Below are 13,238 nucleotides of genomic sequence, written 5' to 3'. Positions count from 1 at the left end.
ACTAACTACATCCTGTCATATGTTTAATTATGCTAAGACTATTTTTTTTAAAAAAAATATTTATAGCTTCTTCCTTTTACCTCTATCTCATCCCTATGAAAAAGGCAGCATAATTTTTACACAACAAACCAGCCATTAACCATTCATTCACAATAATAAATTTTACAACAATATAATATATTCCAAGTAGTGTAGCTATAAAGCGAAATGAGAATCGAAGATGAAGTAAATATATCCATTTTACAATCAAACTCAGAACTTCCAGATAGGCATCATCAGGTGATTCAACCGCAAGTTTGGAACCAAATTACACGTCCATAACGTTTGTTCTCGAATATAGACAGATGTTCTACACAAAGTGTCTCATACAAATACCAAATACTGCCTCCAATAAAAGCCTCAAGAATACAATTCGAGAACAAATAAATTAATATTCCACAACATTTTTGTAACTGCTTAAAAGATACTGATCATTCGATTTCCATATCTTTCATAGCAGCTGAACAGCCACTACTAAGGAAACATAAATTACAGTGTCAAAATGGCTGTCAATAACATAATGATTGGAAGAGCTACCTCATACCAGTCTGGGCATCTGATCATGAGGTAGTGAGGATAGCAAACAAGGAACTTTCTGTGATCTCTATGAGAATTACAAGCCGGTAACTGGGAACTCCACGGAAATGGACCATCAAATAATGGAAGTAACCCGAACCGAATGGTCAGCTGAGCCGGTTATGAAAATGGGTAGTGTTGGATGCCAGTCAACACTCGTTATTGCACCACTATGCGGCAATGTGCGTAGCCCAAGTGTGTGTCCTTGTACCTGAGCAAAATTTAGTGCTATGATACAACCAACAAAAGAAAAGGAGACATTATAAGAGAAGCTACGAAAAATTTAGTGCAAGAAACCACCTTCATATGTATACACCAGGATGAGACTGAAAACAAAACGAGACATTACAAGAGAAGCTGCTTGCCTGGTATATCGGTGACCTAACTGAACCAGATGTTACCAACAATCTTTTGCCATTTGAATCCAGTGCTATTTCATGCCTGCATATTTTCAAGCTCTCCGGAAAGCAATACCTATTAATAGTCAAGTGAGTGATTCATTATGGACCTCCAGCAAAACACAACCACAGGCTGATATGATCATAATCATCAAAAGCAATTGTCACTCATTATATTGGACCTCCAGAAAAGTACAACCACAGGATGACATGATCATAATCATTATTTAGGTAAGCATTTGTCACCCTTTACTTCTATATGTTTCTTCTCAACATGGTTTAAAGAGCAAATAGATTACCGTATGCATGAGACACTGGCAGAAGGTAGCAAAAGGTGCTCAGATGGTAAAATTTTTCGAGTCATGTTGGTTCATACACTACAATGTCAAATTCAATTTATGGACTACCGTGTATATATATCAAAATAAGTGAGAAATGAAGGTCAGACAGGATGCATTTATTATAAGGATGACCACAATGACAAATTATGCCAGATAATAAATGCATCCTGTCTGACCACAATGAAGGTCAGACAGGATGCATTTATTATAAGGATGACCATCTCACTGGTCTTATTATATATCCAGTCAGATGCTGTAATACCCCAATGTTAAGGAAGTCAATGCAAATGGCGAAGTCCATTACCATATATAGGCCAGGAAACTATTGCCTTACAAAGAAAATCTATTTTTTGGCCTGCCAAACAATTTAACATTGGCAGATTTCATAACCAGATGACAAAGCATAGGTATATGTCATTGGATCCATAGGCAATCATACAAATTCTATACCACAAGGGAATAGGAGGTAAGTGTTATTAACATAACAACAGCACCATGTATAGGTGATTAAATTGCTAACCAGATGGATCATGGAAAACAAAATCAGTAGAACTTACACAAAAGACTCATTTTGTGTGAATCATCCAGCAAAAAATTGATATCATCTTGAAACCTATATAGTTTACCCTTCTTAATGACACTAAATTGAGTGCATGATAAATAAACTTTTTAACTTAGTTTGAAAGCATGGACAGTTTTCCATCAGCCAATGTTTATGCAGACAAGTTGTTTCAAGGGAAAAAAGAAGATTCTATAATGGATAGGGTACAAACATAGTACCTAGTTTTCCATCAGCGAACTTTTATGCAAACAAGAACTGTTTTAAGGGGGAAAAAAGGAGATGCTATTGTGGAAAGGTACAAACATGATACCTAGAGCAATCTCGTGACCATAGAACCCGACCTTGGTTTTGCAAACTCCATTCAAATATCTGCAATCCACACATTACATTCTCATGATAAGCATTACAAGAAAAGGAAAATGACTAAAAAAGTGTTGCTCAAGTAACATTGGAATCAGCAACGAAACTACTGTGTGTTTGATGGTTCCAGTAACCTTGACCGACAGTCAGTCAAGGTAGAGGAGATGGAAAATAATTGACTGCCGAAACATAAAAAGAGCTCTTTGATGCTCAAATTTCAGAGCTAAAGGGCGATGTAACATGGGAGCAAACATGAAAGCAGATGCTTATGCTAAAATAATGCTACAAATAAAAAGACAAACTTATTACCTTGCCATCAGATCCTAAGCTGAAAATGCTAGTCTCGTCAGGTCCAAATAGCAGTGAGCTTACAGCTGTATCATGGGCTGGCCACCCAGTGATTTGAAGGCCAGCAGACATGTCTTTTTGCTAGTTAAGTAACATTTTAGTTCGTAAAATCTCTCTTGTTCTAAGTTCTTAAATGGCCATGAAATAATATTAGCAGTGTTGTTGAGGAACCATCTAAATGGAGCAATCATGAGCATCAAGAGTTGATTCCAAGGTTTAGCACATGCAGACATTTCACTATCTATGATTGAGAAATTAACAGCACAAAGTAAAATCGCATGAAGGAAAAACAATTTGAGTAGACATATTAAGTTATCTTATACAGCTTTACATTCAGGACAGAAAAATGAGGATACCAAACATATGAATCATTCCATCCGCTGCTGAAGCTGCCAAAATTTTACCATTGTGGTTGAAGCATAGTGATGTAATTGCCGGAGGATCTTCACCAAGAGGAAGCACTGTCTTCACAATGTATAACAGAAATTAGATAAACATAAGCATATCAAAGAGAGTTTTTTATGAAAAGCACTTGAAGCAACATACATACCATGGCCTTCCATGTTTTCATATTCCAAACAGTCAAAGAAGCAAAGCCCGCTCTGTCAAGCTTATGAAAGCCATTCCTATAACAGTTCAACAAGGCACCATCAAGAATGTTGAATCCCCATGACATATAAAAAAGAAAATGTTACCCTTAAAATAATTAGAAATTTTTAGCAGCAGCTAAGTATCCATATGTCTTACGTGAACAAATATGCTCTTTTAGCTAATATTTCATGGAGTTGGTCACATTTTAAAGAAGCTAAGTATCCATGCTGCTGTCTTAGACTATTACCACAATTACTAAAATAGTAAAGTAGGTTTGCAAGATAGAGCAATCAAAGATAACCAAAATCCATGCTTCAGACAGGAACTAAAAAAGGATCCATGACAATTTTTATAAACTATGGGTAATGCAGGAAGATCGTTACACCTCAATTAGTCCCACATCTGAAATGATAGGATGTCGTGATGACTGACAAGATGACATGAACCTACTATCATTGATTTGTCATAGTTTTAAGCTAATCAAGTTATTAGGCTAGTGGTTCATCAGAGCAGCTCGTGACAAAGGTAAATCCTAAAATGATTTTCACACAATGTTATGTCACTCAGATGCATTATCTAGTTGGACAAGAACTATTTTCCCTTTGTTGACCAGACAACTAGAGCAAGATCTGCTAATTTTTCTTAAAATGCGAGCTTTTTACTGATCAAGCAGGTTTCATGCATAACATAGTCTAAAAAATTGGTTCATCGTGAAATTAGCAGATAATCTGAAAGTTTTAGGATCCAGGCCTTAGAATTGGTCATGATCAGCCATTCCTGACTGTTCCAGGCCGATCATGAACAGTCCCACCTGATCACAGATGAACCAATCTTGAGCCATATCATATGATCTCACAGATTACAGCTGAATTATGACTCATCCTCGATGATCCCAGCCAATCCCTCAAATAATCCCAAAACAATCTTCGACCAAATATAGCCGATAATGGCCAATTATAACTTAATCCTGCTCATTTAACTTCCATCTCAAAGTCTTGTTCTGCAGCTATGTAGAATGTCTCTTACTATAGATATATGATGGGGGAAAAGATATGGACAAATAGAAAGAAACATATACATAATGCACATTCACATATAAGCAAGTTTATATATACAACAAGGTTATATTAGTACTTACAATTATTGAACATACAATGAAGATGATTGGAGAAACAAAAAGATGGTCTTTTATTACAATATCATTCTATCTAGGAAGCACAGATTTTAGTATTCCTTGGATCCAAATGAATACCCAAACACCATAGTTATTTGCTAATAAGGAGTATGTTTTGCATGATAATCTAGATCAACATTTAAGTGCATTTTAAAACTCCTGCAATAACTTCTTTACTCCCAATCATTACCAACAAACTAACTGTTTTAGTTAGTTACCATCTCGATGCAGCTGCAGAAACGAAAATTGGTTCAACAGGGCTGCACTTCAAGTCCAAGACACTGCAGTATTTTTTTTATTTTTAAAAAATGATGAACAGATCATAAAGAGACATGTAAAACAACCAAAGGATTGATGGTTAAAGAACCTTGGAAATTCTGTTGTTGTGCTAAGATCACATACAACTCGCTTAGCATCAACATTCCAAGCTTTAATGCCTCCATCAGCTGTCCCTATGAGCAGCTATATTTAGGACAAATGAGTACATACACAAGATATGCATTTTGGTGTTGAACTCTCTATAACTGTATACCATAAATCTTTATTGTTATCAAGCTATATATTTAGTTGACATACCAAGCGATCTGATCTGCATTCCCAATCAAGTGACATAATTTCAGCTCCACAATATATCGTAGCATTTCTGGATGTTGGTGTTGATGAGTCATATGTCCAGATCCTTCAACAGATTTTTTAGTAGGCTGAATAAGATATATACCTAAGAAAACCAAAATCCAATATATATTACTTCATAGAACAATGTGCATCTAAATGATTTACCTAACAGTCCCGTCCACAGAAGCACTAGCAATATTCATTCCCGAAGCAGAAAATCGGCAGCGACTAATCCTACTAGTATGCCCCAAGAAAGTTTCCTGGAAATATAAAGATAATTACGTGAAACAAAAGGGCTTCAGATGTAGTGATAATTGAAAAATGGACTCATAACTGTCCTATTGTGTATATTCAACTTCAAGCCAAAAGCTCCATGAAATCAAATGAGCAAGAGCAACTCTAGATGAGCCAGCAATGGCTAACCTGAAAATCCACTTTTACTTCAGGAAATTCCTCTTCTCCAACCACATCTATGGTATTTTCTGCAGAAAAAGTTGCACGCATAGAGTAAGTCATCTGTTTCTTGACTTTTAACATTATCTATCCTACTCAAGATATTTTTGCCTAGTATTGAACTGAATGGTCATGTACCATCAGTTTAAACTTTTGAGGATAATAATGGAGAATTATATGTCTAAAGATTTCAAAAGCATATTGTCTTATAAAAGAAAATAATGGAGGTCTTCAAGCTGTGATCAAATAACCTCAAGATCAAGCACACAAGTCAATTTCCAAATAAAAAGGAAAAGAAACATAATTTGGTGGTCCAAAAAGTTTTGCAGATTTCTCAGCAAAACTGTTCACCTATGGCATCATAATCTCAAACCCCACAGTAAGGATGAGTTCTAATACTTCCTACATAATTTAAACCCACATGCATACAGGCAGGCAGGCAGGGTACAAAGCACCGAATATTCATGACAGAAGCTCCAAGAAGGAATGTTACCGCTGTAGTGCCAGAGTAATACCATCTATCCTACTCACCTATCTATCGAAACATACCTAAGGAAAACAAGATTTCAATGATTAACTAATATTCTGTTCCACCACCTGCTTCTACACAAGTAATTTCAGCTCAAAAGAAACAAAGTTATTGTTTTTCTCCTCTCTTTTCTCAACTAGGTTAGAACGAAAAGCAGTTATTCTCAAACCATTGAATATTGAATAATGAGGAGAACAAACAAGAACGAGCACAAATTGCACCTGAAAGAACAATAATCAATCCCATTGCAAACTACTACATGTATGAAGATGTCTAACCAGTATGAGCCATCTGAAGAACATTGCTAGATTTCTCATGTTTTGAAGGAGATTGGCCTCCTGAACCTGCCATAGAACTGGACTTGGCTACAGTGGATTTGTCTAGAACACCAGTTGAACCTGAAGATTCCCCACAATTTGCTGTTGTTATCTTTTCTCCTATATGAAGAGAATCGTTGACAGGTTCACAAAAATCTTTGACTCGACTACTAACACCATCATCCTTTGATGAAGCCTCACTTGAAAGATCACTGATAGAGTTGATCTCTTTGAGAACGGAAGCTTCCCGATCTGATGGAGCCAGACTGAATGGAAAAACAATGACAATATTCTAAAATAAAAGGTGATGATTCTCTCAGAAACACACAAAGGAAAAGCATAAATAGCTGTGTTGCACCACAAAATCCATATATAGATATAGATGATCAACGGATGCAAAATAAAACAAGCATTGAAATATCTTGATGCTTAATGCTTGTGGACAATGCAACAATTAGGTCATAATCTCGGGCATAAATGTATATCAGCCCCAACAACTTCCTTGAAAGATTTGAAAATGAGACAAACAATAGCAATCTGCATGGATAGGTATGTGACGACATTAAGAGCATCCATGAAATATAAAGTTATGGTGAACAATTGGACAAATCGACACGGATAAGCCCTCTTAAAAATCATGTCCATGTAAGATAAAAACATTGAATTGTTACCTTTGTAAATATAGTATCTCAGCTTCTTTTGTCTCCAATAATGCCTGGAGTTGCGACAGTTTATTATTCAGTTGCTTGATGCCATCTTTGAGGTATTTCACTGTATTCTTTTCTGTACTGATCTTTAACAGCGCAGGGATACGTGAAGCAATTAAGGAAAATCAACAACCAAATTTCAAATTGACCTTGTACATAAAATGATATGTTTTTTTTTCTTTTTGATAGAATACATTGGAAGATATTTATTTCTTCCTGCAACACGGATGTAAAAACTAAGAGGATCAGAAATAGAACTAGTCAATGTATGAGTACGAATTAGTGCATAGAAGCAAACAATAGGTTACGATTTTGAACTGTCATCCTGATAGCAAAGAACAGACAATACCACTTTCAGGATATGGGTCCCATTGAAGACCTCGCTTAAGAAGTTCCGGAATGATAGATGCAGGGCATCAAACCATTCTTTTGAGAAGTAAACACGAAACTGAGGATCTAGGCTGGGGTTCTTAATATATGGAATAGCTGCATGACAATATCTTTATAGTTAAATATTAAAATATGATGAAGAAGGTTAAGGAAGAAAAAACACAGACCTACCAAACCATGGTGTCCAGTCTTCACGTTTTTGCAAGAGATAACTGCCATTTGCCTGAAAAAACTCCACCACTTTCTCATGCCTTGCAGATTGTAAGGCATTTACAATGTAGTACCGAAGAATTGACACTTCCAACTTTGATAATGTAGAAATGAACACTGTCTCCGAAGATGAAGAGAAGCGTTGCTTAAAGAAATTAAGAAGGGCAATTAATTTATCGGCTTGATAGTTTGGCAAATACACTGAAAACACCAAATCTAGAATTTTGTCCACTTGAAAGTTTCTGCCAATATCTGTAGACAACTCTTTTTCAAAAGATTGTAGTGTATTTGTAAAACCTCTAAACACAAGGAACTCTCTTAGAAGTTCTTCAGCATATTGCATATTATCCATAAAGCCTTTGAGATATCTGCAAAATGGAAAGGTCTCATAAAACAAAACCTGGCAAGGGCCACTAGATGATCCAGATTCAATATATCACAAAGCATAAGGTCATATAGAGATGTACCATAGGAATATGCCAATAGGGCAGATGACAGGTAGGTATTGCTATACATGGTATGAGAAATTTCTGCAAAGAATATATAATTTATACTCATATAGAAATTTCAAACTGTTGGAATGATAATCGGGATCCATCTCCCTTTGTCTAAAGTGATGCAGCTCTCGGATTTTCCCTTCAAGGGGAAAATCCATATTTAAGCAACATAAAGTTTCCAAAAATCTAAGATCATTTATGGTGGAGGAAAATGCCAAAATTGAATGAAAAAGGCCAGTTATCTTTTGTATCATTGTCGTTCCTAAGTGAAATGGTCAACTCAGTTTCATTTCATAATGCATGAATATAGACAGCACCATTTTTTATTATATAGAACATGCCTCGTAGTTCATGTCCATAAACTACTTTTCATATAAAACAGAATTTTTTAACCAAACATAAACAAATAGAAGATAAAAGACAAAAATTAAGCTATTTATATGATTTACAACATGAAGCAAACTTCAAAATCATCCGATGCAATAAATATGTACGTTGGGGAAATTTAAATCTTCTAAGTCATCACCACAAACACTTCTTTGTATTGTTCATAATACTTCTCCACATCATTACCAGCCATCCAACTACAGACAATCTTCTCCTTCTCCCCCAATATCAGGGTATTCTAGTGATCCCTTGAATTATTGATAAATGTCAAGAGGCATTCTAACATCCACTAATCATGAAGTTGCTGATGCAAACAGCACTACACCATGGTGCCTCCTCGATACCCAAAACAACAAAGAACATGGTTCATATGACGACTCTCCAAGAAGTTACTAACTTTTTTTGGAATCCTGCTTCTACATGTTATTAAGAGTACCCCTTTTCGTCATGAAAGATTCCAGTTTCTCAGAGCACCGAAGCCAAACTGGAATGCTGATTTCGGACTCCCATCTGTTGTATTTCAGATGAATATTCTTGCTACATCATAACCATGGGATTGCACTCTAAGATATCCTTACATAAGTGGAAATCTAACTATGAACAAAAACCCCATTTCATGCAACATCAGAAGCAATACAAAAGAATCAAGAACTAACTCTCGCATCGAGGAGCCTGACCTGTGGAAGCGCCCACCGGCCGAGAAATCTTGGGATGGAAAGTCGAAGATCCTTCGAGATCCTACACGGCGATCCGCCGCAATCGGGATCTGGGTCAAGTTCACCGGCTCCCGGTTGGGCCCAAGAAGAAGAAGCGACCGAACAGGCGATGGCAGCGAAGGAAGCCAACGGGGAAAGAGATCATCGGCAAGAGAGGCGAAGGCGGCGGCGGCGGCGTAGCAACGGCGGATGGCGGAGGTCGAGCGGGGATCGAAGATATCGGGTAATAATCTTCTCGCCGCCAACACTTTATAACGGTTTTTCCGTTTTATTGAAAACTCGTCATTTACGTGTAAAAAGGCCGCTACGATATTATCTGCATAACAACCAAAAACTTGCTTGCACGAGACTATATATATATATATATATATATATATATATATATATATATATATATATTGTCGATTAAGCATGCGACATCAATTGTTACTGATGATGAAGCATCGACATGTCATGCCATGTAGTCGCAATTTACACAAAACGGATTATTTTTTCTTTTCGAGACATGACAACAGTCGAGAAATGGAGTAAATCAGATTAATGTTGTCATATTAGATTGACAATCAAATAATAATGACAATTCGAATCTAATATTTGGATTACTTAAAAAAAAATATAATATATGGGGATCGGTAAAATTATAATATATGGGGATTGGACACCAAAAGAAAAGAAATTTTGAAGTCCATTATGCTATCGGCCGACTTCGACGACTCTATTTTAATTTATATCTCATGTATAAATATTTATTATAGTCAATATATGTGTTAGGAATTGCTTCTCGTTCGGCTATAAATAGAGATTGTGTACTGAGGGCCCAATTTAGTTGTTAGCTATTAGTGCATCACAGCAATTCGTCTGATGATGCATCGGCCTGTGGATGACAGGAAAGCCTGTTCTTGTCATCACCAACTGACAGCAAACGTGGAGAAAGACTTGCGATACCAAGACATGAGATTTTAAGACTCATCAATCCAATGTCAGAAATTAACAAGACATGAGGTCATCAATTCATTATCAGAAATGAACATAGCCGCATAAGGCAATAGAGTATGTTAATGCCTGACATTTTACTTTGATGATGGGATTGATACCGGTTAATATTTGTACGAAAAAATCTTATTAATTTATTAAAAAAATTCTCGCTTAATATGTATAAATAGGGAGTATATACTAACACAAAAATATCTTTTTTATATTTTATTCCTTCGTGCTATCAAAATATCTCGTCTTAGCAAGATTTTCTCTTCCTTCCTTGTTATTTAGTGATAGACGCACTCCCATCTTTCCTGTGTTTCGTATGTGTCATCGAAGTTGCTTGATACACCCTTCTTCCCTCGGCTCCCGTATAGCGTGTTGTCTGCCCCTAAACCTTTTCCTTGATCTCATCGCCATCGCCATCGCTGTCATATCTTTCATCCTTTCGGAGCCTCCTCCTCTTCCTCGATCTAGCTGTTGTTGCCATGGTATCCTTTGTCCTCCCAAAGCCTCCTCTACCTCGGTGCACCTCTTCCTATTCCATCGAGCCGATGCCAGGAACCCTCTCTCCTCTACGTCGGCACACCTCGTCCTGTTCCATCAAGTCGATTACAGCACTTCCTTAGCGTATGATGGCTGTCTTCCCCCGTTGCTACTTTGTGCCAGCATCTCTGTCCTCGTCCTCCTGGATCGATGAGCAGCTTCACCGCTTTTTGAAGCCTAGCACTCTCACCTGCCTTTGAGACTCCAGGATCAGCAACACCAAATTCCCTAATCTGTCACCCTCCTCTGCCTCGCACCCCCTCCTACCTCTCAACCTAGACTTCCTACTTCATCACATTGGTCTCAAGCAAATCTCACGACTACTCCAAATACTAGTCAATATAATTGAATTGTAGATTCTGGCACATCTCATTACATCACCTCTGATCTACAAAACTTGTTCATCCACAACAACTATGGTGGAAATAAAAACATCATCATCGGTGATGGTAAAAGACTCCACATTACTCATACTAGTTCCACAATGCTTAATTCATATAGCACAACTTTTACACTCGATGATATTATGTGTACACCTCACATTAAACAAAATCTTATTTCTGTTTCTCAATTCTAAAAATAAAATAACATCTCAATTAAATTCTTTTCTTATCAAGGATTTGAGCACGATGGCATCCTTGGTCCGAAGCCAAAATAAGGACAATATTTATGAGTGGTCGTTAGTTTCATAAATTGCCTAGCCCATTGTTTACTCTTCAATTGTAGCTCCAATTGATGTGTGGCATCATTGTCTTGGTCATCCCTCATCTTCTATCCAACAAAAATTACTTTCACGTTATTATCTTCCTACTCTTAAAACCAATAGCATTATAACTCATTATGATGCTTGTTTCAATAATAAAAATCATTGACTTTCTTTTGGAATATCCTCTATATCCTGCTCAATACCTTTTGAAATTATTTATATTGATATTTAGGGCCCTACCCCAATCGCTTCTTTTGACAAGTTCAGATTTTATCATTTTCGTAGACTATTTCACGAAGTACACAGTTATATCATCTCTATCATAAATATGAAGTTTCAACAATCTTTACTAACTTTATAAGGTTGGTCGAGAACTTCTTTCAGTCTACAATTAAAACAATTTACTCTGATGGTAGAGGTGAATATCAAGCCATTATATCCTATCTCTTAGCTTGTGGTATACAACACCTTAAGTCGCTCCCACATACTCCTTAACTAGTTGGTTCTATTGAACGCAAACATCAACATATAGTCGAAACTAGTCTCACATTTCTATATCAAGCTTCTATACTAATAACTTTTTGGTCTGCATCCTTTTAAACTATCGTCGATCTCATTAGTTGCATGCTCACTCCAGTCCTCCAATTCCAATCACCATTTGAAAAACTATTTTACAAATCCTTAAACTTTCAAAGACTTAAAGTATTTGGTTATTTATGTTATCCATGGCTACGTCCCTATGTCTCACATAAGATAAAATCAAAATCTAAGTCTTGCATTTTTATAAGATACTCTCTTGAATATAATGTCTTTTGATGCTACGAACCCCTAAATTCAAAAAGTCTTTATATCACGTCATATTATTTTTGTGGAGTCTATCTACCCATTTCAAAACCATGAGTCTTTTATTGTGTGACTTACTCTAACAAATATACATCACTAGAGTAAATCGTCAATCCCGTCAAACAAACCTCCAATAACACCTTCCAATCATTTACCTCGTGATTTACACTCTCTTGTTCTCCCAATTCAGTAGCTCCTTACTCCCTCTGTTGCTTCTTCTCTCCCTTCTTCACAAGTTTCTCCTATTACTAAAGTAATACTCTCGGAAACACAACCACTATCTTTACTCTCTTCTAGACCCAATGACACTGACATACCTCATCCTGCCCCGACCCGTGTCAGTGCCTCTTCACCGCCCGTACCAACAACACAACTTCTACCCCCTAGACATCCAATGACAACACGCTCCAAAAGTAGTATCTTCAAACCACTTCAAGTCCTTGACATACATGCTATCACAAAATTCTCTCCTGAGACTACTAAACCTACTATAATTACTCAAGCCCAAAAATCTCCATACTAGCGTAAAGCTATGTATGAATAATATGATGTCCTTGCCCATTAACTCTACACGGACCCTTATACCATTTCATCCCGCACAAAATATCATCGAGTGTAAGTGGTTCTTTCGAATTAAACAAAATCCAGATAGATCCGTTGCCATATATAAAGCGCATCTAGTGGTCAAAGGATTTCATCAACATCTTGGTGTTGACTTCACAAAAATATTTAATCTCGTTCTTAAACCCACAATAATCCGACTTATCCTTAGTTTAGTCATCTCAAAAGGTTGGCATTTACGATAACTCGATGTTAATAATACCTTTTACAATGGACCCTAATTGAAGATGTCTTTATGTAACAACCTCTTGACTTCATCTATCTTCAGTATCCAAGGCATATTTGTAAACTACAAAAAGCTATTTATGGACTTCATCAAGCTGCAAGAGCTTGGTAC

At 36.6% G+C, this 13,238-nt stretch overlaps 1 protein-coding gene across 4 annotated transcripts; it reads right to left on the bottom strand.

Moving 5' to 3' along the window:
- Window positions 1–366: 366 nt before the first annotated feature.
- Window positions 367–9,497, bottom strand: LOC103971701 (uncharacterized). Of its 4 annotated transcripts, XM_065090353.1 has the most exons (16): window positions 9,172–9,490; window positions 7,572–7,978; window positions 7,375–7,496; window positions 6,975–7,117; window positions 6,265–6,569; window positions 5,428–5,486; window positions 5,170–5,264; window positions 4,966–5,068; window positions 4,757–4,851; window positions 4,608–4,670; window positions 3,175–3,250; window positions 2,981–3,089; window positions 2,586–2,698; window positions 2,227–2,285; window positions 981–1,089; window positions 367–826 (listed from the first exon to the last, which is right to left on the bottom strand). In XM_065090353.1, the coding sequence occupies exons 2-16, from the start codon at window positions 7,960–7,962 to the stop codon at window positions 692–694; spliced, it is 1,977 nt and encodes a 658-aa protein (XP_064946425.1). In that variant the 5' UTR covers window positions 7,963–7,978; window positions 9,172–9,490; the 3' UTR covers window positions 367–691. The 4 variants fall into 4 exon arrangements, 3 of the variants coding, with proteins under 3 accessions (XP_064946425.1, XP_064946427.1, XP_064946428.1); XM_065090355.1 differs by lacking the exon at window positions 4,608–4,670 and having other exon boundaries at window positions 9,172–9,493; XM_065090356.1 differs by lacking the exon at window positions 9,172–9,490 and having other exon boundaries at window positions 7,568–7,707.
- Window positions 9,498–13,238: the final 3,741 nt, after the last annotated feature.

The sequence above is a fragment of the Musa acuminata genome, chromosome BXJ1-11 (genome assembly GCF_036884655.1).
Source record: "Musa acuminata AAA Group cultivar baxijiao chromosome BXJ1-11, Cavendish_Baxijiao_AAA, whole genome shotgun sequence".
Classification (NCBI taxonomy): Eukaryota; Viridiplantae; Streptophyta; class Magnoliopsida; order Zingiberales; family Musaceae; genus Musa; species Musa acuminata.
Note: the sequence above shows the minus strand (reverse complement) of the source record. Positions and strands in the feature narration are given on the sequence as shown.